General features: G+C 44.6%; 1 protein-coding gene across 1 annotated transcript; it reads right to left on the bottom strand.

Moving 5' to 3' along the window:
• Window positions 1-800: 800 nt before the first annotated feature.
• On the bottom strand, window positions 801-25030 carry LOC144095211 (transmembrane protease serine 9-like). Its single transcript, XM_077628998.1, has 14 exons — window positions 24906-25030; window positions 23533-23618; window positions 22673-22761; window positions 20967-21048; window positions 20401-20593; window positions 19476-19645; window positions 18265-18427; window positions 11793-11820; window positions 10577-10845; window positions 9333-9493; window positions 3745-3888; window positions 2616-2811; window positions 2007-2152; window positions 801-1051 (listed from the first exon to the last, which is right to left on the bottom strand). The coding sequence occupies exons 1-14, from the start codon at window positions 24964-24966 to the stop codon at window positions 887-889; spliced, it is 1953 nt and encodes a 650-aa protein (XP_077485124.1). The 5' UTR covers window positions 24967-25030; the 3' UTR covers window positions 801-886.
• Between the last annotated feature and the right edge of the window lie 2092 nt (window positions 25031-27122).

The raw sequence follows: 27122 nt of genomic DNA, 5'->3' as shown, positions 1-27122 counted from the left end.
GCGCATCTATTTTTTCGGTTTCCCGACGCCTGCTTGGGCGGGTATTTACACTTTCGCTGTCGGCGAACGATCGAAAGTCGCATCCGGTCGCGCGACTGGCCTGACCGACTTTGCGGACTTAGTGCATAATCGCGCTTTCCGACGCCCTTGCCGCGCCAGCCGTTCGCGCACTCTCCCCACTTCGCTCACTCTCCTCGGCGAGCATGTTTTCCGGTTTCCGCTTCGTCTGCCTGGATGCGCCCACTTTCTCAGCCGCCTCTCGCGCGCTGTCGGCTCACGAGACCTACATGATCGCGAACGCGTGCACAGAACACAGAGGAAGCGTGAACGTGACTGCTGTGCGCAGTCTGGTTTGGTGATGTTTGCGATGACAGCAGTGCAAGGGAACATTCCTGCTTGAATGACGGCTGTGCTGTTCAGAGCATTTTTCTTTGTCATGCGCGCGCAGGTGTGAAACGCACCTGTCGATCCAAAGTCTCCGACGGGCTCTCTCACAGTTGTCTGCTACGCTGGCACGTATCTTGTACGTGCGCTGACTCGCGCCTCGGTCGTGTGTCCGCATAAAATAACGCATCGTGTGTTGCGTGCGCAAAAGCAGGCCGGTTGTATCTTTAGTTTTGACATGTCCGGTATGCCATGGTACCCAGAAAACTTGCTGTCGTCGGCGTGACTTCAGGAGTCGGAGCCGCTTACAACCACGAACTTTTTCTGTTATCGGCATCTTGCTGAAGCGTATAATCCAGCTTTATTCATCATTACTCGGAGCCACACAGAGCGAAAATGAGACCAGAAGTGTTGAAAAGTACTGCGGTTGAAATATAATGCAGGCGAGATCGCATCAGTGTCCGAAACAGCCTCGTGCGACGGGTCTCACACAAGTCGAGGCTCATCTATGCAAACGCCGGTGGGCGTCGATCCAGTCCAGGTACTCGGAGACCCTGGTGTAGACGCCAGGGCGGCCTTTGCGACCGCAGCCTTCTCCCCAGGACACGATGCCCGCCAGAACAACGCGACCACGGTGCATTTGAATCGCCGGGCCACCTGAGTCCCCCTGTGCGCGAAGTCGAAACAAAGAAGATATGAAAGGTTTACATGATTACATAGCACAGCTTTGTGTGCCAGCACCAAGACTGAGATGGGTACTTTAATAAGTATTGATTGATTGATTGATTGATTGATTGATTGATTGATTGATTGATTGATTGATTGTAGTCTATATAGAATATTACTCAGCCTGAAGCAAACGAAGTCTTATAAAATAAGTCTCTGCGGCTTCACTTAATTAATTCGGTGCGAATAATTTACAAAGCTTGGCAATGCACAATGTTGCATCACACTTGGATAGAATAGATGTTAAGCTGCGAGCATCAAAGTCTGCCGCTATAAGTATCGGCCTCTGCTACTTTGTTTAGCCTTTCTTGACTGTGGAAATTTTATAAAGGTAAAGAGTACTTTACAGGACGCAATAAGGAGCTCACATTTCAATACAGCTCATATTGATTCCTAACAACTCACATTTGCCGCGAAAGTGAAATCACTGCCAACAGTCAAGTGAATTAATGTTATCTCATACCAAAATGCTTTACTATTCTTATTATATACGCTTCCAAGCTGAAAACGGACGTATCGAACTGAAGAGTAAAATGTAAAATCAAAGCAACGCTTGTATTCAAACAACGAGTAAATCACCACTGATATGCTAAAATTGACAAGAATTATGTAGCATCCCGAAGTACTGATATCAATGCAAGAATCGTTGTGGGGAAAAAATAGCCAGAGGAAAAGAAACAATGTAAGAAAACATGGCTGGATAGGTAAATCTTTTTGCGCAAGAAACCAGCTTTGCAGATTCAGATGATAGGGAATTCTTTCTCTGCAGAAGACAGTACAATGTTCTGATAAGCTCACTTTGTGAATTTAAGAAACGTTTTCTTGTTAAATCCTTATATCGCGTGTGCGTGTTTCACTACGTGGAGATATCAAGCTAAATCAAGAGAAAATCCTACCTTGCATGAGTCTTGGCCCTTGACGAAGTCCGCTGCGCAGAACATTGTCTCCGGATGAAATCGTTGGCCGTAAGCCTTGTCGCACGTTGAGTTTGGAAGCACAGTCATCGTCGCTACTTGTAGCACTGGTGCCAGCATGTTACCCTCTGAACAAAACATGAGTCATGCTTCAGAGGTGACGAAAAGAAGGTGTGAACCAGTCTGATAGCCGTTTGCCAACAACCGACCTGACCTCAACAAACACCAAACTCGAATATGTAAAAATTAAAACATTGCTCTGGCATAGCATTATCAAGACGCCTCTTTGATATGGAAGATTGAACCTCATCAAGTTTCAAAAATATTATCAAAATATTGTGTCTAGTAATTTACTTTCTTATTACTAGCTTTTGTTAACATTGTTCGACTCTAAGAAGCCAACAAACAGATAAAATTTCTCTCGGTGCTTGGATTCGTACACAGCCGTTGAAGCAGACAATGTTTCACTGGGTGAAGTGCAAATTTAACGATACTGTCATGTTTACGAAAAAAATTGCCTTCAGCACACCGCAAATTTTCAGACTTAGTATGCCGTTCCATGGCCAGAATTATGTATATTGCCAGTAATACCTTCCCTCCTATAGCCGAAACCGGAAATGGACACAAGGCCGGAGACGTTGTAGTTTTTGGGCGGAAGGCAAATGGCTCCAATGCGCCCGTTGGACTTCTCAAAGTCAAAGGGCTGCTTAAGCTTCAAGAGGCCGATGTCGTACTTCTGGTGGCCGTATCGTCCGAAAAAGTTTTCGTGTCGGAATCCTTTCATCCCCTAGGAAAGAAAAAAAAACGTTTGTAGTGTGCTCAAACCCTTCTGGTTTCCCTCTAGATGCGTCGTGTTTTTATCACGGAGACAAGAACGCAGCCGTTTCAGACATGGTGCATAAATGTAAAACTGTTGCTTTCTTGAAATAAAAATGGCCGGTTTTCCGCACAGAAAGGCAGCTGCCAAAACAACCTTGTGTGCACCGTCTTGTACCGAAGTTTGGGTTTGAATAATACATCAACTAGCCAAGTTCAGCATTTTGGCATTGTATTTGGTTAGCATAACTAGGTGCTGCTGTTCTTTGCAACTGCTGTTAAATAACGTCTCTTCTACATCCGTTACATAAAAACGCGATTGGCCCGTAATTCTGCCGGCCCTGGTTTTCACTATCTTACGATGTGCCCTCTAATTAGTCGTAAAAGTTGAGGAGGTCAGATTCTTATTCCATTTTCCAGTCCATCAAATACTCAAAATTTCTAGCCTCCGAGTGCCACGAACACGGGAGTTTCAAGAGGCCCATAAAGTGCTCGGCCCACAAGCAGCGTGGACAGCTTATCTTAGAAATGGGATGTATGTGCCCACAAGCAGTTTTACCTTTCGAGAGGGTGATGGATGAGAGAGGAGAGCGTTACCTGCTGCCTCGTTTTGAAACTTTAAAAATGGGCGTCATTCTTTTGTGCTTCTCGCTTACAGATGAGTCATCTTTGTCCAGACTTCAAGCTTTCGGCACATTTCGGTAAGTTTAATTGAATTTTAGAGCCCAATATATGTTACAGTTCGAAAGTCACAATTGCGCAAGCTTCTAGTACATTGATAGAGTTATTCCGTTTGTTGTTGTGGCCCATGTCCGAAGGCATCGTAATTATATTTTCTTTTCTTTAATTACTGAAACGCTGAAAACTGAGTCCCGTCTAAGACGCTTACGGTAAATTAGCTTACCTTCCTTTTCTGAGCAAACTCGTCTTCCAGTCCGCTGGTGGCTGGGTGCTGTGCACCAGCGACCACCTCCAAGTCTTTGACAGTGTAGCTAAAAAGGAGGACAGATGTGGTGTTACGAACGCCGAGCTTAGATGCGAGAGGATGCTGTCAGGCACGAGTTGCAACACGATTTGCTGGCGGAACACAGCAAGGCGGCGTGGCGAACGAGCGAAGACCGGCAAGGTCATGAAGAGAGCTTCAATCGTATTGTTTCGTAAAAACTTAAGAGAATTCCGATGTGATAAAGAATTCGAATGGCAGTAACTGCAGCTGCAATGGGAATGGGGCGCCGCTCGCGTTCCTGCGGCAGGTGCGGATTTATCGAGTATGGGAGACTCTTAGAGAGAAATTTTCAATAGGAATACCACGCTGTACCCAATTTTCTGGCGCTAAAGTAGAACAAAAATACATGATTCAAGCGACACCGCCCCCGGCAAGGGTCACCTATAAATCAGCCCCTGGCCTGCGGCTTCTCCCCCTGAGGCCTAAATACGAAATGGGCGTCTTATAACGTCACCCCATTTCTCAAGGGGGCGCAGCGAGCTTTAGCCTCATGACTTGGCTTCTCCTTGCTATTACGACCATTATTGTTATTGCTCTATAACAATAATCAGAGCATTGACTCGAGCACCACTCGTTTTTCTTTGTTTTCTTTTTTTTTTTGCTGGGAGGAGATGTAGCGCTTCGCTGATATGCATATGCGAGACTATAGGTCAAAGCTTCAGATCAAACCTGTTTGGGCTCTTAAACCCTCTTACTTTCGTTTCATTTATCTGAATCCCATGCTTGGTGGTAGGGGCGAATAGTATCAACCAAGACTGGATCCATATTGAGACAACCGCCGGAGAATTTCACGAAGCTATGTCACTCGCTTAACTAGCAGTATTATTTTTTATTTTCATATTTTTGGGTTAAATTGTGTTTGGCCCTAGTTTTTTGGTGCAACTGGTTTAGGCTTTTCATATACCGCAAGCTTCGAGATTATACCTGGGTCCTTAGGACTAAGCACTTATCTCGCGTATTGATCTCACTTCGATTGAAGTCTACAACTCTTAATGATTCACCCGGCAACTAACACTCCGGTTCTTTCACTTACTTGGTTACGCAGTGAGCCGCGGTAACCACTTCGTTCGAAGAGATCAAGGTGCCACCGCAAAACTGTTGACCTTTCCAGACGAGGCTCACCTTGATACGACGTGAAACAAGAGCATGCCCGAAAACCCACAGCGTTATCTCTATTGCACAGCAGTGAACGTTATCGACAGCATACTTGAAGAATGTGCTAAACATCTACATATCGAATAGAAAAGCCATATCATTCAAGCTGCGCTTGCGCCTAATTTGCAGCTGTGCTGTCTCAGCGTTCGTTAACTTTCGTACCACAATGTTTGTATCTCATAAACCGTGGGTTGATTTTCTTCCAGTTAGATTGGTCTTTCTTTTTTCCTCTTTGAACGAACTAAGACCATGCGAATTACTGTAGCGCTGCTGTAAAGTTCGAGAAGCACGTGCAGGTCGCTTCCGTGCAGGTCAAGAATTGCGGAAAACTCCAACAGCAGCAAGTGCTGCGCTACATCATTAACGTATGAGGAGCTATGATACTTTGGTCACATTATTTTTTTTGCAGTGCAGCATAATTTTAAAGCAGATTACTACGGCTAGCGAATGCATGGGTGTGCAAATAGCACGTAAGTATCACATTCGTCAGCATCGCATTCAAATAAGTACCGGCGTAGCAGGTATATACCTGAAACTTTCACGTCTACCTGCAGCAGATTGACGGAATAATAAGCGCACAGGACAACACACACAAGAGCAGAGGAAGGCACGGTCTGGCGTGTCTTCCTCTGCTCTTGTGTGTGTTGTCCTGTGCGCTTATTATTCCGTCAATCTGCAATGCACCATCTAGCCCGTCAGCAGGTGTTGTTAATCTACCTGCTGCCTAAAGACAATGTTGTTCAGCTGGGCCTGCATCTTGAGCTATATGGAACATAGCGGGCGCTAGGAGTGTGTAAAATAGAGAGAGCTTTCACATCTTAATTGCGAGTTATTGTCTCTCTTTCTCACCTGCCATGGAAACTCTCCTGCCAGGGCATCCCTCCCTCCGACGATTCTTGCCATCAGGAACTTGCTCTCGCCGCATTTTTGTGCTGAAAGCAGTGAAGTGAGATCTAGCTGTTTCTCTCTCCTGCCCGACAAGCGTGGGTTCTGCCCGGCACACGTCCCTCGGGCAGCAACAATGGTTGTGTCTAAGGCCCATTAAAAGTCTAACAATTTCGAATGTTCACCCTCAGGACACATTAACTTGATTTGCTTTTAGAAAATTATACTAGGCCGTGCGCTATTTAGCCCAGTCCAGCAACTGCTTCAATTCCTGAAATAAATTGAGCTAACTGGACACAGCAAAGATATTCAAAACACAGTTCCAGGAACAAAACACTCGAACGCTCAAAAACGGCTCACTTGTCATGAAAATTACTATGCGCATAAGGTACAGTACATGGTGGTGCATGCCGACTATGTGGCTACAGATAGTGACTATATCGAAGTTTCAATAGCTAGTTACGGAGCATCCAACAGGTAACAGCTCACCGGCCGTCGAAAGGTCAATGACGGAGACTGTGAAGACAAGAGTGATGAAGGAAAAATACATGGCCCTCGTGTAAACTAAGCCACGTCGTGTGGTTGAAAAGTTACAGTGTACTGGGCTAGCTACTGCCTCGCTTTGCACCTGAGTTGCGAAAATGCCTTTTTATGCTCTTAGCCGGGACGTCACACGAAAAACCTATTTGTGTCACCGGAAAGTTACTCACTGTGCTCCTGTTTTCTCTGTATGAATTTTGTTCCTTATGGTTTCCGTTAACGAAGACGCCTTCCGACTGAACGAGGTCATTCGGGCCATGGTACGTGGTGTCGCCTGGTAGCAATATCGGACAAGGGCAACGAGAAACCACCATAAAAAATCCTGACATGTCTTTCGTGCTTAGAATGCCTTCGGTCTAGTCATTCGCTGACGACGAGCACTGAAGCTTTTGGTACTGCGGTGTATTCACGCCTCTCTGGAGATGCCCGTCGGATGAAGTTACAATGGTAACAAAATAACCTGTTGGCGATGTATTACACAATAAGCTAAAATACGAACTCAGGGCTGTGCATAACTTTTGTGCCTGGTTAAAACAATCACCACATATAGTACAGGTGTTGAACGCCACTGAAAACAGCTGAGTATTTTGCTACTCTCGAATTTGTTGAACAATATAAGGCAAGCACATCGCACAGCTTCTTGAAAACGTATTCCAGATCATCCTTTGCTGAAACCAGTAACCGCTATAACAGCCCGTTTTCATTCTGATTCTAATAAAGAGATTAATGTGATTTACAAAATGCAGTGACCTAGTTTATCACTATGCTGGTCTGTACAAATTGGTTTTGCTAGTTTACACCTTCTGAATTTAGCACATGCCATAAGCATAAATTGGAGGGCACGGTCTCTACATCGTGAATTCATCATGTCGCCTAGCTACCTCTCCTCACGTGCCGATCTTCGTCACAAGGTTGCTCTTCCTAATTGCCGCACTAACACCTTTTATTATTCATTCTTGCCAAACACATCTAAAGACTGGAACCACCTTCCCGCAGAGATCGCATTTAGATCAGATTACGCCTTTTTCAGGAAAGCACTGTTTAATCGTTTTTGAGATGTCACCTAAGTGTTTATTAATGCCTTTATTTCCTTTTGACGTTTACTTGTTATTGTTATTCATGTCTTGTTTCGCTTTATCGTTCTACTTTTCTAGTGCAATTATATTCGTTTTCTCGCTTTTTAACCTGTCACGCTATATGATTTACTTTGTATTTTGTAATATATGCCTGCCGCTTTTATGTTCTGGTTTTGCTTTTTTTAACCCACTCCCTTCTACAATGCTTCGGCGATTGGGGGTATGCGAAATAAATAAATAAAGATGCTGCTTCATCACTTGCAGGAGGATTTCGCATCAACGGCTCCTTGCTTCAAAATTGTAGAAACTCTAACGAAGGGCAATCTTTGATTTAGGATAACCTTTGAAGTAGAGAACACTAATATTCATAAAGGCTAAAGTAAGTCGCGAAGGGAAGGAATCCCGTATCAGATTATTTTTGCTCAATTTTTAATATTCCAAACTTGGTTCTTTATTTGCAGGTGCTGAAGTTGCAATAGACCTGCGCGTAAGCGAAACAACGCCAGAATTTATTACCATAAAGAAAATATTTTGTTCTGCGCTAACCATTCTTCATGCCACATTCTCAAGAATAGAAAGAAGACATAGCAACCAATGAATTCAAAGCCAAGCGTTTTCTTCTTTTGCGAAGTGCAGTAACATAAGCGTTCCCCTGCTCATCTAACAGCTAGTGAGACATGTTCAGGGAAGATATAGCATAAACCACTAAAATGTCGCGAAAGGATTTTGACGTGAATATAAAAATTAAATGGTTTCATCAAATGGCGATGCGTTTTAAGTACAGAATGAAATGTTCTTTATTAAATGAAACATATTTGCATAAACCACACCTCCTGATTAACAATACGATTTTGAAGCAATTCCATTCACAATGCTGCCCACGCAAGAAGGAATTGTAAAACTACATAGGTACATTTTTTTTAATTTCCATATTTCTCAAAGTTATTGCTCACAACTGGCAATGAGCACTTCAACACAGCTTGTAATGTTTTATTGCAAGCTATCTGCTTGCAGAAAGGAAGGTAGTCGATATCACAAGCTCGTGGCTTTTTCCTCAATCCAATCTATGTAATTGGACACTCTTGTGTAAACGCCGGCGTGGGTCAGCCGAGCGCAGCCCTGTCCGAAGGAAACGGTGCCGACCAGAACAGCCGTTCCATTACTGTACTGAATCGCCGGGCCGCCAGAGTCACCCTGCAACGAAAATGTTCCTTCAATTTTTGTGCGCTATTACTGGGAGTTTTTCTCTTTTCCTGTTTCCCTTCATTGTTGTCTCATTGTCTCACGCTGTCTCATAATAACACTTGCAACGGTGCTTTTGCATATTTTCCTGAAGTATTCATTGATGGGTACATGTTACTTTTTACGTTCACTTACTTTTGAGGGTGTACACAAAGTAGATAAAATCGCTGAAAATTTTTCAAGCATCCTTGGCAGCGATAAAAACTTGATGTTCTCGCTGCTTTTATTTAGGTTAAGGTTTATTTTGCCACCTTCTTTGAGTTACAGCGCGTTGCAGACGCGCAAAGAAGACATAAGGCCGCCAGATAACAACGATAAGATTTACAACGGTACAACGAGCCAACTTCGCTCTCTGTAATTGTCTCCTGCCCCCTAAGCTTCTTATTATAAAAAGGTCATTTACTTTTTTTTCCACTTGAATGCTGATTATGGAGTCATATTATTAGTAAGATCTATCTAGGATGCATTTTTATTGCTTCAAAGAGGTGAAACATCCACATTTTTTAGTGTGCACAGTCACTTCCTCACTTACAGATAGCGCCCAGTTGCCACGAAATGGGGACTGGGGACACGAGCCCCTCTATGTACCTGACAAGAATCTTTTCCACCCATTGGCGCGCCAGCACAGAACATGGTCTGCTTGTCGTAAGCGGAGGTCAGAGTGCTGGCCTGCACGTACTGCAGCGCACAGTAAACGTCGCTCGTTACAGGAACAGACACTGCCATGAGGTCCATGGACAAGCTGCCTCCTGAAACAGCAAGCAACATTAATTGATTAGGGCGCCTCGTTCACACAGTGCAAGCGGCCATACCGATGCAGCTAAGGCACGCAAACTTCTCAAACGAGATCTTTAAGGCGATTGCTACGTATAATAGTCTTCCTAGAGTAAATTTCGGCGGCTTTGTCGTTGATGTCATAACAGAATAGTCCAGCGTTGATTTCCTAGCTAGGATAGACCTGGAACATTTGAAACCAGGGACCGTTTTCTCGGGAATATGTGTCGGCAAGGCACGTATCCAAAGGGGAGCATGAAGGGGCCAGCTTCTTCCCTCCCCCCCCCCCTCTCTCTCTTCTCCAGGCAGTTGTCTTGTTGGGCATGAACCACCCAGCAACCCCTCTCCCCCACCCCTGCGCTAGGGCCCCTCTCGAAACCTAGCCTGGGCCCTACCAAAAAAGATTCCTGGCTACGTTCGCGGCGTCGGCGATCATTAGATGCAGGTTATTTTGAGCGGGTGTCGTACAGCTACCACCATCACTTCTTTTGCTGGACGAAAACCAACAACCTGAAAGTTTTTACATTCAGTTTTCATACAAAAAGAACTTAGGTGATCCTCGGTGGATTGTATGAATGCGTTACCAGCCAAACATTCGGTATATTCGAGGTTAACACACTGAAGTTCGTTTTATCCGAGGTGGCATACTTAGGTTCGATATAACCGAGAGTATACTGAGGTGGCATACCGCCACCTCAGTATACTGCTAGTTACTGCGCTGGGCGACGTACTTGCCACTCGCTACTGACAGACGGTGGTCGCCATTTCCGCTTGCACTGACCCTGCTAATGCTAACGCATTTATAAGGGATGTCAGTTTTGATCTGGATGAGAGGCCTGCATGCCGTCTACTCGAATTCAAGCGTACAGGTTAGCAGTGTTTAAGCACAGTTTAGCTACATCGTCATTGCATTGTACTCTGCTCGCTACACATGGTGCTAAATGTGGCCTTGTGTGTTCGCCACTCGAGATTCGTAACCATGATCAAAGTGAGATGATTGAACTGTGACTTAGGGATAACAAATGTGTTTACCATGTAGTCGTGAAATATCAGTTCACCTTCACGTGTGGTGCCCCAGCCGGACACGACGATGTTGTCTCGCACCTGGTACCCAGCGTCCGGCAAACAAATTGCGGCAACGCATCCTTCGGATTCGTCCAGATTGAACGGTTCGTCGAGCCTCAGCAGGGCGATATCGTCCCGCATTCCGCGCTTGCCGAAGTTCTCGTGCCGAGCGGCCGACTTCACGCCGCGCAGCTGGTAGTGCGCGCTCCTCTTCCTGAGGTCGACGTTTCCCGCCATGACGGTGAGCGAAGTGGGGTCTCTCCTGGGTAGTGTCACGAGAGATAGCATTGTACTGATTGTAACATGATGTAATTATCCTAATCATATTGTCGCTGTAAGGGATCAACAATTTACGTCTCAACAAGTATCGCTTTGTAAAAAAGGAGAATGATTGTTTGGTTCGGTAATTTTATGACCGGTCTGATGCAGTATTGGACGTCTAAAGTTCTGGCAGCAGGAACTTTCGTGACCCTTTTGTGCAAAGAAAAAGCCCACGTGCACCCGGTTTTCACTCAGCGCCCTGCCTTAGCTGTTGCGGGAAGATCGAGTGCTGAGCTAGAGTCGACCCATGGGACAAGCTGTGAAGCGTGACACCAGCATGCCCCTATGGTATGGCTCTATAGATCAAAGTACTCAGAGCCAGGTGCATTGACCTCTCGAAAAATTGCTAGCGTGTGTGTTTGTCTTTTTATTGTTGCTTTGAAGAGACGTCGCACGAGCGGAGAACTATCGGGGAGAGCTAACATGAGTGCGGCCCGAATTCGGGTCACAGGGTATTTGCGTTTTGCTACATGCATGCAATAAAATAATACAAATGGGTTTTCGTGCACTTAATATTCAGTTGGGCTTCTCGGCGACTGCATTCCAAGTTTCATTGTAACCTTAAAGGACACGCTGTGTTGGACGTGACGCCGTCTAAGCCATCAACAGTTTTACTATGCGCTGGTTCTTCTTTAAAATATACTTTATTTGGCCCACAACACTACATGTTTCCCAAATTTACGCAGTGACATCAGCTTATTATGGCAGGTTATGCCCAACTTTCAACGCGCTATGTCGCTTGACATTGCCCGGTATTTCTCGCACATCTTCCGAAGCGGCACCTAACATTTCTTGCTATTAGCATGTAACTGATAGAATAATATTATAGTTCGGTTTTTCCTACCTTTGTCGTTCATTCTTATTTAAGAACATGTAACTTGAACTCACCTTGTCTGACATTTTGTTTGTGTTATGTCTAAAATTTGTGCACGCGAAAACTCCTGGATAAATTTGTTGCATGTACAGATGGTAGTGTGGTGGTGGTGGTGTTTATATCAAGGCAGGATTAGGTTTACAGTTGTTTGTGCAGAGTAATATAAGGTTATCCAAGTGGCTGCACCTCGCTTTCCTGCTGCTACTACTAATAATAATAATAATTGGTTTTTGGGAAAGGAAATGCACAGTATCTGTCTCATATATCGTTGGACACCTGAACCGCGCCGTATGGGAAGGGATAAAGGAGGGAGTGAAAGAAGAAAGGAAGGAAGAGGTGCCGTAGTGGAGGGCTCCGGAATAATTTCGACCACCTGGGGATCTTTAACTTGCACTGACATCGCACAGCAGCACACGGGCGCCTTAGCGTTTTCCCTCCATAAAAACGCAGCCGCCGCGGTCGGGTTCGAACCCGGGAACTCCGGATCAGTAGTCGAGCGCCCTAACCACTGAGCCACCGCAGCGGGTCTTTCCTACTATCCAAAAGTCGCGTTTCTTTCAAAGTACTTGCTGCTTCGACCGGCCAAACAACTACTTGGGAGTACACAAACCAGCGCCACTCATGCCACCAACGAAAATATAACCATCACCAAAAGCCGTCGCCGCCGGTAGGTGGCCAAAACAAGCGGTCAGGGTTACCTTCCGCCCAAGCAGTGAGCTGCCGTCAATACAGTGTCTGGCGAAAGGATCGATCCCCCACAGAAATGGTAGCCGTGCACTTGAAGCGATACCTTCGTGCGAGAATAAATTCGACTTTATTATAATCCCGCTTAGTTGGCAGTTCGGAGAATTCGCTCATTCACGAGGCAAATTATTTCAGTAACCATAATCTTTGTCCCGCCTACAATTAACGTGAATTGTTTGGTGTTTTCCACAGCATGGTCAAAGGATGCCTTCAGTAGTGACTACGCCCCATTATTTACGGTCTCGGGGCTTATCCGTATTTGTGAAGACGCGTATGTCGTTCGCATGAGTGTCAAGGAGTCAATTTATTGCTGTTATTGGCATCAAGTTTTCGTCTCGCAATTCAATGAGGAATGACAAATTGTACAGCTATCCTTTTCTTTCAACTTCGCAATACGCCCACTCCTGAACCCATTCAAAAAGCTCCTATTGTTGGTACGTTTGCATACACTCACAAAACGTAAAAACGCGGTCACTTCTCAAGTTTTACTAATCGCTGCGCTTTATGTTGCTGAAAGCACGACACACAGTGGAACACGAAGGTGTCTGGACTCTCAGTACTCTTCAGTAATTAGCGGGATCAGTGAAGAAGTGCAAGAGAAAAGGAAACCCACCTGCCAAGGAAATTCGCATTCCTTGGCCTGTCTTCCTCCGACAATTTTCTGTGATGACATGTTTCGCATTCCACAGTCGATTGCTGAAACTGCCATCAAATCAAACAGGAGTGTGATTGAACACAGATGAGTTAACTGAGACAAAATACCGGGAAACAAGAAGGAAACCAATCGGCTATACAAGTCTTATCTGGTTACCATTATTAAGACAGCGTTGAGAAAGGGCAACAAAAATGCATATTTAAAGATTAGCTTCCTGCCATGAACATCGGCAAACGGTAATAGAGGGGAGAGGTGTTGAAGCACTTAATTCTACACTTTGAGGTCATGCTTCATCTTTTATACAAAATTGCCATTGGTTATTCATTTTATGCTAAATGGTGTTGTCTCTTTTCTCTGCTTGTCCATCCCATACGAGGGCAGTTCTTGCTTGTCAAAGCTCCGGCCAGCCAAACGGTATACCTTAATACAAAGTTGCTGCCAAGTTTCCGCTTTAATGTGAAAACAGAGATCGGAGGTATAAAAGACTTGTGTACTTACCCGCGCCGTTTTCAAGAACACAGAAGAGTAGAAAAGCCACTGTGCTTCGATGGTTCATCGTCACGTCACGTCTTGGTTCTTGGTCTGCTCCTTGAACAGTACCAAACTGAGAGGGATAAATTCTTTGCCTAGCAAATAAAAACAGTGACCGATAATAGTTGCCACGGACCCTTCTGAACTGTTCTAACCTTTTCCTAAATTCCATGCAGGCCCTAACGCGATTCATCAGCGAGAAGATCCGCATCAGATGGCGAAATGGGCGGTCGTAATGCGGGTAGCAAGATGAGTTACCGCCGCCCACTCGACAGGTGCGAGAAGCACATGTCAGCTGGGGAAATCACGTAACGGCGATGTGGGTTCCGCAATATTTTCTCGCTAAACGCAAGCCTCCTACGTTTCGAAATGGGAGCGCTGTGCCTGTCGGTGCGTGCAGCGTTGGCAGTAAAGGCAAAGGGGAATAAATAATAAGAGAAAGCGACGCTGGCGGTGGCATCCGACGACTCTAGAGTTCAAGCAACCGCGGTCTTCTGCAGGTACTTGCGAAGGCTTACCCCTGTGAAAGGTGCTGTCAGGTGCTAATGTTTCCGGACCATAATAGGTGCAATATTGACGAGTTATGGTTACTGATGGCGATAAGTGATAAATGATGGAACCGCAGCTATGGGCTGCGAGGGGTGCCGTAGTATCGAGCTTGAGATAACTTCGACCACGTCGGTCTTAGAACATTCACTAAAATCTAAGTACGAGAAAGGTTTTGCATTTTGTCTTCATCGAAATGTGGCCGGATTCCGACTGGGCTCCATGGTGTTAAATCGTGCATCACTACTCGAACGCCCTCGCAAAATGTCCAACTCTTTTTGGCTGAGAGACATGTTAGTGCACAACACTCAACAATGAACCAAATAAAATCGAAAAAAATCTATATTTCAATCCGTCTAGGGACTGGCACCAACGGCTAATCTCTCGCTCGGCACGCTTAATAGAGCTTCAACTTAAGAAATCTGGTTTTGCAATTAGTCTACCAAATATATCACTGCGGTGGGTACAAGACGTGCGACAGACTTATTTTTTCTTTTAGCGCACTCAATGCATTTTATTAAGAAGCTGGCTTCAGTGTGCAATTGCACCTGCTACAAGCGCAGTGCTGGTCTCACATATTAAAACTTGGAGGTGCTCTGTACGAAATTAAAATTTTAGCGTTTTTTTTCTTTTAGTTTTCTCTCCGAATTGTTTTCCAGACAACGGTGCATATCTGATGTTATGTGTACCCATGAGGTCAGCTTTTAAGGATTTAAGGACACATCAACCACAACTTATCACCTCCGGCCCTGCTATGACCATGTGCACATGCACTGTTGCTTGGCAGTAGCGCCATACGGCTGCTCAAACGCTGTAAATAAGACGACGCGTGCCCCTCAGTAACAGAGCCCAGGGTTGCTTCTTTCTGTAGCTTCCTGATCACCTAGTGAAGGTTGCATAATTTTTATGATCTCGCTCTTGCTTACATTCCGAAACAAATCACTAGCATGTTGCATAATGACTAATCAGAACATAAGACTCAGCTTTGAAGCGACGTTGAATAAGTACGAACAACGGAGGAAAATAGTATAGAAAACTGCTACAGACTACATCTACGTCTAAAACGTAGGCAAAATCTCCTGGTCATGTAAAGCAAGATGCAAAAACCAGAGAGGAGGACAGACACACAATGAAAGGTAAAATTTTCACGTAGGTTCGGATTTTCATCCACGCATTCATAACACACAGCGTAGTACCTACGCCCTACGAGCTACGCCTAATTGCAAGACCTAGGCCGTATGTAATCTTTTCGGCGATGTTTCAAGCTTCCTTCATTGTCCACTAGGTCTGCTACATTAGGTAATTTCTGAGTGCCCAATGTCGCACTGAAGCGAGGGTCCAGGCTACGCTTGAGCATACGGCTACTGCGTCTGCAGGTTAAATCTTTTCCATGCATGATCTTCGGTACATTCTATCCTCAGATTTCTTATATCCAAAAGTGTCGCTCTCCATTTCTAATCGAGGCTGCAGTTTTCAGTCTGACTGCTGTGCTCTATTGTGTTCTGTATTAAGTGCCTCAGTATTTGAAGCAGCCTCTGTTCAGTTGCATAATATCGAATCTATCCCTTTCTCTTTCCGAATCGATATAAGTATTAGTCCTGCCTCCTATCTTCATTTAAAAAATTAGTAGATTAAAACTGAATACTTCTCGTTTTAGGGGCTATTTAAACAGAAAATTTCATGGAAGGGTGTTTCTCCACGTGTAAAATTTGCCTTTTCACTGATTGCATCGACGTTGTTTTTTTTATGCTTGTATATGGGTTTCTTTACTGAACCTAACATGCTTGAAATTCATGTTTTTCATGCATCTCACACAATCTTCTGTTTCTAGCAATCGTCACATCATTGTAACCATCGGAATGGAGCCATTTAAGCGCTACACTTATCACTCACACCTTTGCATTCCTGTACATATTTTTCATTGTTCCTTCATTGTAGCCCATTTTCAACAAACAGTTCACATCCCTTTGTGACGCATCGCAAAGTTTTTCTTCAAGATTATGTCCCATATAGAACAAAACTGCTTTAAAGCCTATAAAGTATAGCAGAAGATAAACTTAAGGCACATAGTAGCCTCGCGAATTGTTGCATTGGCTGGAAAAACGTAAGTTAATCTGCTCACCTGCCGCTACAGCGTATATAGTAATGCAAGGTAGCCGCCTCTACTTTCGTGTATCAGACGACCATCAAATATGATAATTGAAAAGCAATAATACGGAACCTGTTCCAGGTATTCACAAATGTTACTGTTCATTGCCTGCGCAAAGATCTGTAAAGGGTGTTTAAAATATTTCATCTATTCTTCGTTTACATTTTCTTCGTACAATTTTCGAGATGCTTTTGTTAGCTATTATTGTATGTCATTATTGAATATTGATATATTAACGATCTCACTATATTTCTATTATTCGCGACTTCTCACAAATCAGTTTAATTAGAGCAATATTTCTAAACATGATTTGATGCATTTTTGCCCTTGGTTTTTGTGTTCTTGGCGTATCTAGTGAAGTCTGTTGTGGTGGAGGCTAAGAGTTCTTTAGTCTTTAAGACCTTTTTAAGAATCTTTAGCGTTCTACTGTAACCTTGGTGGGGGCTAATTAGCAATTTTTCGTTATTTATTCTTCATATGCCCTTGGACGAGAATTTTACGGGGCGCGGGGGGGAGTGGCTTGAGTTAAGTTTGATTTACCCTTAGGCGGTCTTGTTGCTGGAGCGGTGCACGACTTGTTCTGGTAAATCTAGTCTCTGGTTGCGTGTACAAAAAAAATCAAAAATGGACGATGTTTCACCTACCCTTAAGAGTACAATGCGATAGCATCAGAGGTTCCTTCCAAGCAAGTACTCTTTCGCTTTCAAAAAATCGTAGGTAGCAGGGAGTCCTCATACTACTACTGGCGCAATGGTGCAGCAATTAAACGATGCTCCACAGCCCCGAAATGTAGATGCTTCAAACAGAGCCAGCCCCGCCGCGGTGGCTCAGTGGTTAGGGCGCTCGACTACTGATCCGGAGTTCCCGGGTTCGAACCCGACCGCGGCGGCTGCGTTTTTATGGAGGAAAAACGCTAAGGCGCCCGTGTGCTGTGCGATGTCAGTGCACGTTAAAGATCCCCAGGTGGTCGAAATTATTCCGGAGCCCTCCACTACGGCGCCCCTTTCTTACTTTCTTGTTTCACTCCCTCCCTTATCCCTTCCCTTACGGCGCGGTTCAGGTGTCCAAAGATATATGAGACAGATACTGCGCCATTTCCTTTCCCCCCAAAACCAATTATTATTATTATTATTATTATTATTATTATTATTATTATTATTATTATTATTATTATTATTATTATTATTATTATTATTATTAACAGAGCCACTGGCAGGGCTTGTTCTACCCAGGTTGCTCTTCCTGAGCTCCAGCAAGGCTCGTTCTTGTACAGATATCTCTCGACCAATGAGCTGATGTGCAGTGCCACGGTGGGCACGTCGCAGCTACATTTAATTTATTTGAATTAATCACAGTGCCAACTGCCACGGTGGGCAGGTTGCCCATAACCCGATGGGCAGGTTGCCGCGTGCCCACCGTGGCAGGTGGGCCACCTGCTTTTTTGTGATATGGAAAGACGGCAGCCGGCTTTTCTCGTGGACGGGGCCTGTAATGTAGTCGGATTTAAAATGCGACGATGCGCGCACATGCTCACATCATCGCGTCATTATTTCATACTTCCTTTTTTCAAGTCTAGTTCACGTTGCGAACCCCCTAAACACATTTAGCTATGACCAATTCGTTGCATGCCTAACCTTGTCCGGTCTTGTGAAGCTACCGCGAAACTACACATTCGTGCTTCTTTTTCAGCAGTGACGGTTCGGCAGCAAATTTCATGAGACATCAAACCACAAGAACGCTTTTCAGGCAAGCAAGACGTGTGTTTATTGTTGTGCTTGGAATGGTTCCGTCTGGAAAAGCGTGACATCGCTTAGTTGGCTCGTGAGCAGCAGGTGCACTGCGGCCTCGTCATTGGTTTAACCCTTGGTGGCTGACGTGTGCTCGAGGATCCATGGCACGTAGCGTGGCACCTCAGTGTAGACACCGGGAAAGCGTGAGTGGCCGCAGCCCACGCCCCAGGATACCACACCCACCAGCTCCGCAAGCCCTCCGCGTCGCTGTATGGCGGGGCCTCCGGAGTCGCCCTGCGCAAAGTGAAAGGTCGGACACTTCGAAACGCAGATCTAGAAGACAGCGTGACAATTAGTTCAGTGGGCATTCGGCCCGATCAAGGGAGTTCAGCTCGCTTTTCTTCTACTTTGCTTACTTTGCCAGCATTGTCTTGTTCTCATTGATGTACACGCAGATATGGTGCCAGTTTTTGTATGAAACCGTTTCACTCTGGAGTAATCGTTCAAACGCCTCATAACCTTTGTTCATTATGTTAGTGCTTTGCATAATAATGGGACGTCCGTAGAGAGCATATTCCGTGCAAAACTCAACGACTACTTCAGAAAGCCCTCCAAACAAAATTTTACAGCTGCAAATGATAATATAGTGTCATGATTTGCCTCATCGTTTAATGCTGCATAGTTTCCTGACAACATGCGACTTGGCGTGTTGGACATGCTTATGATGAAGCGCTACCAAAAGCCTTGGATGCTTGAGAAACGTCTATGGAAATCAAGAAAAATCAGCTGGCACATTTTCGCATGGACATTATCTGCGGTCGAACGTTGGTCCAGCATATCCCGAGATGTCAACTTTTCTCATCCCTTCGTTGTACGTGTCTTTAATTAATGAAATGCTGTCATCTGGAGAAGCGTTGCGAGGGGAGTGGGAGCATAAAATTTCGTGCAAAAGCTTTTTTTTTTCATTTTCGCCGTACTTCGGCTTTCTTGTGTGGTGCTCCAACAAACTAGCTTATGTTTCACGTGTGTGGCTGCACCTTTGCGGTACGATATAATGAAACGACATTCTTCGCATGCTTGCCCCTGTATTCTTCATTGCTACGATCACTCAGACGTATTCTTTAATTTCAGATCCTTGTTTCTGTGGTTGTTAGGTGTGATAATGTGTCCTAACTTTCGGCCGACTTCTTCATTCTCTTCGCCCTGTCCCGGACACAAGAACGCACTGGCTCGAATGATTCTCTCCTCTAATTTTTGCAAACCATCGAGGCAAAGTCTCGAGAACGTACTTTAAGAATATCAGTAGCCAGACTGCCGTCAAAATTACGCTGGAAGACATCACCTGACAGGAGTCTTTGCCACCCCCTTCTTGCATGGCGCAGAACATGGCGTCAGCGTCAAACGGGTTGTCTTGATGGAAGCTGTCGAAGGCCTCCTTGTAGATGCGGCCACACTTCTCGTCGTTTATGACAGGTACAGATACTGCTCTCAGCTGCCCTGCCACTGGTCCACCTGTTGTGCAAGAAGGTTTTTTCATTCATTCATTCATTCATTCATTCATTCATTCATTCATTCATTCATTCATTCATTCATTCATTCATTCATTCATTCATTCATTCATTGTGCTACAAGATAGAGCGCGCGAGAATTTGGCATTGCGCCTGCAATGTGAGCAGCTTAACGTGTAAATTACAGGTCGCGTTATTGAAGCTTAAATAGCTAATTTTAAGTTTTGGGTGACATCTGGTCATTTTTTTGCTCTCAATACACATTTTCCGCTACTTGCGGTGTTTCCCGTTCCTTCTCTCTTCCCTTTTTAATCCCCTCATTCCATTCCCCAGTGCAGGGTAGCCAACAGGAAGCCTTTCTGGTTAACATCCCTCTGCTTTCCCCCCTCCCCCCCTCTATTTATCTATCCGCGGTGTACCCCAATATAACGCGTGAGCTAAACCCGCGGTGTAATGTCTCGCGTCTTGGCATGTTTGACAGTGCAGTGAAGCAACCTGTTTACTAAGGTATACCTCTACAAGACATAGGTTCCCCATAGGCTGCGACAGCGTTGCCGGAGGACCAAACTTTCCTTTATAGTATTTTGCATAACTAACGTTGAGAAACAGAGCACCAATCTTTATATTCTTTTGCATAACTAGCGTTGAGAAACGGAGCACGAATCTTTCCTTTATATTCTTTTGTATAACTAGCGTTGGGAAACGGAGCACCAATCTTTCCATTGTATTCTTTTGCGTAATTAATGTTGAGAACACTACCTGCAAATAGCGTGCCGTAACCGGAGACGGTGAGCAGAGCTTCGGCCCTGTAATTCTCCTCCGGCAGGCACACGGGTCCCACAAAGCCGCCCGATCCTTCGAAGTCGAACGAATCGTTGAGCTTCAGCACGGCTATGTCGTTGCTCAGATTGTCGTTGCCCACGAACTTCTCGTGCACGGTGATTTCCTTCACCTGCGCTCGTTGTGCATCACAGAGTCGTGAAGGTGCTAATTTTAATAAAATTAGTGAAACAGAGACTCTTTTAGAACGGGACAAAAAAATATCCTGCACCTTCTCGATATTTAACGAGCAGCAAATGTTGTTAGTTGATGACATCAGTGAACGTTAGCAGGAATGAATGGGTCTATGAGGATTTGCTTTTTTAAATATTTTTCTCTAATTTACTCTCATATGAGGCCCTTGCTCTATTTATATTCAGTATATTTTATAAACTTTGTTTTCCTCTTAAATGGAGCTAACCTTACTCCTAAATCTCAGGTTTTTTTTTTTTTTTTGCTGATCTCGTGCTCTGCAGAGATTTCACCGGCTTTGAAGCAATACTTACCCACCGTTCCTGAGCGGTGTCGTCCAATGGCGCAGATTTTTTCAGAGTTCCTGCTAGCACGTTCAGCCGGTTGGGGCTCATTCTACGTGTGTCAAAAAATAAAGCAGAAGAATTGTGGGAATTAATGGTGCTTGCACAGAGCATACGCGTTCAACGCCTGACCGTGAGCTTATTAATATAGGTTGCTGCACGTGCTTTCAAGCGATGCATGTCGGCCAGAGGTATTGCGCGACAACCAATCGCTAATTACTCAAATATATTCTCTTTTTCAGTTAACGTAGCAGCTAACGAATTTCGATGCCTCAAAATGTTTTTTTAGAGTGTCCACTTACTTAAGGCTGCGACTGTTCTCACTCATGTTGCGAAAAGTGGTGCTCGCTTTACTTTGCAAGCGACCTGTGCATATACGACTGAAAACGCTGTAAAGAAGTTCGTGAGCGCAGTTCATGTGGCTTCCTGCCTTGGTGAACCGTGCATCGTTCACTGCTGAAAATTAAAAGCGCGAAAAGGAAGGTGTCGTATGAAGTTCACATTTTGCGGTTCTTAAACACAGCACACCCCTTTCGTCTCCCAACATCACTCCTAATAAATGCAGCCTAAAGGGCGAGCGTTTCTGTTAACTATATGCACACCGACGTCGTACAGCGCGCGCCGTAATGGTCACCTGGGCCTCGTCAAGCTGTATCGAACAGCTTTCAGCCCAGGTGCTCCTACCATCATGTATCTGGTGAAATAAAACGATTTTATTCGATTTGACTGATTTCAAGTAACCTGAGAGCCTTACAACAAGCAATTATAAAACATCCGTTTCCGCTTGTCGGTCAAACGCCTTTTAGCACCACCCTTCTGGAGGTTATTTTTTGTCAGGGAGTGCTTCAAAACTGAACGAAAAGCATTGTCTGTACGACCCACAAATTATTTGTAACGCAGCGACAAAGTAGTCTGAGCCTCAAGCGTTTTAACTTTGTTAATTTTTTTTAGAACGAACTCTGACAGTGATTGAGCGGCCTCTTCCGGTCTATTAATCGTTTCTCACGCCTTTTCACGTCATTTTCATTTGTCTAATTAATTTCTCCCCTAAAATAGCCTCATCTATACAACATGCCAAAATGCTCGTTGATCGTGTGCAGTTACAAGAGTCCGTAACTAAGTATAAGCGTTACGTTAACAAACCGAACCTCAGACGGTAAACGCCAGGGTGCAGTGCCACTTGGTCACCGCATCTGAAAACGAAACTTGGAACGCATAATAATAATAATAATTGGTTTTTGGTGGAAAGGAAATGGCGCAGTATCTGTCTCATATACCGTTGGACACCTGAACCGCGCCGTAAGGGAAGGGATAAAGGAGGGAGTGAAAGGAGAGAGGATCAAATAGGTCCGTAGTGGAGGGCTCCGGAATAATTTCGACCACCTGGGGATCTTTAACGTGCACTGACATCGCACAGCACACGGGCGCCTTAGCGTTTTTCCTCCATAAAAACGCAGCCGCCACGGTCGGGTTCGAACCCGGGAACTCCGGATCAGTAGTCGAGCGCCCTAACCACTGAGCCACCGCGGCGGGGCTGGAACGCATTCGCCCGTTACATTTTCCATGCACCGCCTTAGATTACGTGGGTTTCGTCTTGGAGTAGCTGTCCTGCTCCCGAGCATGTTTTTTTTTTTTGCGTTTGCATGGTCGACGTGATCATCAGGTGTATTTCTCACCCTTCAACGCAGTGGGCCGCGGTCACCACTTCTGTCGGCGAAACAATGGCTCCTCCGCAGAACACGAATTCTCTGATCCTCAACGCCACCTGAGACAGAAATGACGCGAGAAGGCATTCATCGCGGTTTTCTTCTTAGTTCGCCGTATTGCTGGTTTCTGCGGCCCGAAATTATGAGCTTATACCAAACTGATGCATCAGTTTAAGATGAAAGGAGCATTTTGTTACGTTATTAAAAATTACATAAACAGCTGAGAGCGCAAGGGAGAGAAAAGACACGTCCGTAAAGCTAAATCAGATGCGAAAAAAACGCAGAGTAGGATCACCGAGTTTGCGTTACTTTCGGATTTCATTGAATTTGTTCGCTTTTTTTAACGATTGTTTTGTTCATGAATCCGTACGTGAAAAAATCGGGAAGCTGAGAAAGTGACTCTCAGCTTTCACACACCTCTACATGAATTATATTCCTCCGGCCAGCTGTGCAATGCGTGTGTAATCGGTTTACTTTCTTGGTATTTTAGGCAAGAGCTCTTATTAAAATGTTTGTCCGTTTTCCTAAATGGTGCATAGGTTTGGTCGTATATGAATTTTTTAGTGCGTATTTCCTCCGTTATTTTATTTGTCTGTGGTGTAATCCGGTATGCTGGCTGATTTATCGTTCCGCATAACTAAACACTGAGTGCAAAGCAACCTAAGCAAACAATTAAACATCCAACATTGTTATTCATCCCTGTTGAACCTAAATCTTGGTTAACAGCATTATATCTTGAAGTAAAAAAAAAGTTAAAGTTCCCATGTAAACAATTCCGACTTCCGTTCCTATGTTGTTTAGCTGCCCTCTTAATGAAAACTGGCTGATACCTGCCAAGGAAACTCGCCGGGCAAAGCCTCCCGACCACCCACAATGCGCCTTCCTGGAGTCCGGCTCACTCCGCACTGAACAGCGCCTGCGCGTAAAAGGTTCAACGGTTAGAAAGTGTCGCGACCATCGAGGCCAGAGAAGTCACGTCTGGACCGTCTTGCGTTCTATGGTACTCTTACCTTTCCGTATGCATATGCTACTGTTCTGGACAAGCAAGCTTCTTTTTTTTTCTAAAGGTACTAGAAGTAACTTTGAGCATTCTAACCGCAAACAAGTAAATCAGTTTCATTTCTTTTCTGTGCACAAAGTTCATAATCTGTCTGAAGAATGAGTGAAGATGAGACCTAAAAATAAATTGACTGGGAATCGCCGCATTGCGGATGTATACTGCAAAAAATCCACGGCAAGGTGACCACTTTAGGGTTAACCTGACAGGATTAACGTGTTCTTTTGAAGTTTTTATTGAGAGAAAGGGAGCAAAGTACATAACCATTGCTTGCCTGCTGGCTCGTCTGTGCTGCGCCGTGTCCGCCACTCCCGGAAAGGTTTACAGGTCTTGCTCGTCCGACGTGATACTGATCACCCTCTTAATGGAAGTTACTCCACGCAAACATTTCTCAATACAAACGTGTGAGTGCCTTCTACAACACACTGTGTAAAGAGTATATAGCAGCCTTTCTCAACTTGGACTTTCCAAACGGCAGTAAACTGCAAGCTACATGCGTAACTCATCATCAAACGTTGCCTCTCACAGAGTTACCCATGGGTAAGAGTCACTGGAGCCATGGGTCACTGGTCAGCGCCGCCAAACGTCTGAAGCGGGCAGTTGACCAGAATTTCTGGCAACGGCGTTCCGAGGGGCCTACTCGTGACGCTTATTATCAACCAAGCAAGAGTGCTGTTCGGTCACTATTCAGTTCAACTCATACAAACTGGAAGCAGGATGAGTACGCCGCTTCAGTAATTATACTATATACATTCTTATATCAAGGAAACTGGTTCTGCGCGTTGGCACGGCAGAACGATCGCTTGTGAGGAAAACTAGTTTCATAGGTTTTTTTTTTTATTTAATTTCATAATTGCGCGGGTGAACTTAGTGCTTATTTTTCTATGCAATTTTTTTTTTCTCAAGGAGCAAGAAACGAATAAATGTCATGCATTCTTATTGCAGCAAATGTTCGGAGGCACAGGCGTTTCACAGCCGCCGCTCTATATCTTGCGGATTTGCAGATGCCTCTGTTGAATACAAACGCGCCATCGTTCAAAATTGCAAAATGTTTTTCTATTACTAATTAACTTGTTGATAAAACCCAACATACGATATTAAACACAACAAATGAATAAAAATACCAAAAAATAGTGTTTTTCTTACCATGTGTTGCCTGTGCGAGCAGGGCAACCAGAACGGCTGTTAACAGTGCTACGGAAGGCATCTTTGTAGTATAACCGCCCAACTTCACTTCTCTTTTAAACGCTCGCCCCTCTTGCAGTCCAGGAAATATGCTCGTTGTGAATGGCCAAGTATCTCAGAATGTCAGCGCCTCTTTGCGAAAGGAAGTTTTTCTCAAAATAGAAATATGCGGGCGCCAGAAAGAAAAGAAAATTTTAACCAGCATAAATCACTTTTGAAGTGATGCGTCCTCTACCCTCATCTCGGTCGAAAAGGTGAATGACCTTTCTCTTTTGTTCCTTTTTTTTTCGCGCCTTCTTTGTCATTGAGGTGGCTTCGACAATTTAGTGGCGATGTCACTGCATTCTGTGGGTGACATGTATCTTGTCCCTTCCTGCCGAAAAAGCTTTGCTGGTTTTCGTGATGAACTGCTTTTAACCACACTGTCAAGCCAGACATGAAAGAAAAGTATTCATGCATCAAACGGTAACTTTTTGATTATGCGAGCACGACTAGGAATGATAAAATGAGCGCGCGGAAGAAGTGCAAAACAGCAGCGCTGAGCATAAAACCCCTTCATTTTTGTCACCAGGTGATGAAGATAATAAAGAATATTCTTCGAACTATCATAACGACACGCTTTGAAACATGCTTCGTTAAACACGCTGATTCTTCTCCATCAATTAATACTATAAAGACACGAAAACAGAGCAACGACATCTTTCAGACCTTAAATATTATCACCAGTGTGACTACGCCCACTGCGGGACAAAGCCCTTTCCCATGTCTTTCCAATTAATCCTGTCCTGTGATGGATGCGACCACCTTATTCACGCTTGCTAAACCAAGACCTAACGGTGTCAAGTGGTGATTGTACCTCCTTACAATTTGGTCCAACGAAAACGCTTCTGTCGATAGGCTTCGTTTTGGAGCGCCGAATAATTCGACCTGTCGTGTTACTTTCCCACGCTGAATAACAGTTTCGTAACTATCAAAAGCCACATCATGTCTACAGCAGGAGGATGTACCCTTTTCTTTGTCCAACTTTGTCATATAGACATCATCGGGAGGAAAAATTAAAAAAGGGAGTACGAGACAAGTTTCAAATTTAGTGGCCGAGCTCGCGCTTCACGAGCTTTACAACGCTTTTCTCTACCGTACCCTGTTTTGTTCACTTTTTTTCTGATTGATTGATTGGTTGGTTGATTAATTAATTGATTGATTGATTGATTGATTGATTGATTGATTGATTGATTGATTGATTGATTAACACCAATCCTCATTTCTCCAGAAGCAGAAGCCCTTGGGCTCAAGTAATAAAAGTTTTTCGCCCTTACCCCCCTTCAGAAGCAGTGCTTTGCTTCTACCTGGTTCTTGGCGAACACTTGTCCCGAAAGCCAGCAGCACCCACCCCCCATTAAAGGAAGCAGTTTCAAAGTGTCGCCTTTCTGGAACAGTGTAACCCAGTATGCGTAAGTGCGTGAGTACGCTTCTTCTAAGTATTGCTGCCAGTGTCCTCAGTATTTCTTGCAGAATGGCGGGGACATTCCCACAATGACCGCACTTCGAAATGCAGACTATATAGACTATACGCTCGGCCTATACTGTGCTACACGCGCCGGTGATTGTGTTGTCGGCAAAACGGAAGCAGCGTGCGATAGCAACCCCATTGGAGCATTTTATCTATCCGCATAGCTTTCAGTGGAAAATATTCATCATAAGAGCATTGGAGCGTTTTATGTATCCACGTAGCTTTCAGTGAAAAATATTCAACATAGGAGAAGTGAGGCGAGCCAGGCAAGGAATTGGTTTTACTGTATTTTTTTCTTCAATTGTCTCAGGTTACACAAGCACACTTTCAAATTCGAAATGCCGCGCTTCGCTTAGTGCTGCTTCATTCAATGAGAGCTCGCATCCAAATTTCTTAATTGCCGTGCGTATCCTTCACACTTCAGCAAGGTAGCTCCAATGCTTCTCTTCTGGGACGTCCAGTATTAGTACTTTTTTTGTCAGCGAAATCTAGAAAAACGAGACTATTAACGAGACTATGTTAATAAAGCAAAAACTCGGCAGAGCTCGTTCATGAAACGATCGTGCGTTTCCGTATCAAATTGAGGTATGCAGCGACGTTGGAAAAGACTCCTGGGTGCTTGGTAGACGCGCACTTGGGGCCAAGCGACGCAGCGCCTAGGAGCACTT

Source organism: Amblyomma americanum, chromosome 6 (genome assembly GCF_052857255.1).
Source record: "Amblyomma americanum isolate KBUSLIRL-KWMA chromosome 6, ASM5285725v1, whole genome shotgun sequence".
NCBI classification, from domain to species: domain Eukaryota; kingdom Metazoa; phylum Arthropoda; class Arachnida; order Ixodida; family Ixodidae; genus Amblyomma; species Amblyomma americanum.
The sequence above is the reverse complement of the archived record's forward strand: the minus strand, read 5'-3'. Positions and strand labels throughout refer to the sequence as shown.

Bases quoted from the DNA above. Each gene is read 5' to 3' on its own strand.
- LOC144095211 (XM_077628998.1), bottom strand. From the start codon at position 24,966: ATGCCTTCCGTAGCACTGTTAACAGCCGTTCTGGTTGCCCTGCTCGCA. The intron at 10,846-11,792 runs GTGAGTTCAAGT...GACACTACCCAG, and splicing joins CAAACAAAATGTCAGACAAG to GAGAGACCCCACTTCGCTCA. The intron at 2,812-3,744 runs GTAAGCTAATTT...TTTCTTTCCTAG, and splicing joins AGTTTGCTCAGAAAAGGAAG to GGGATGAAAGGATTCCGACA.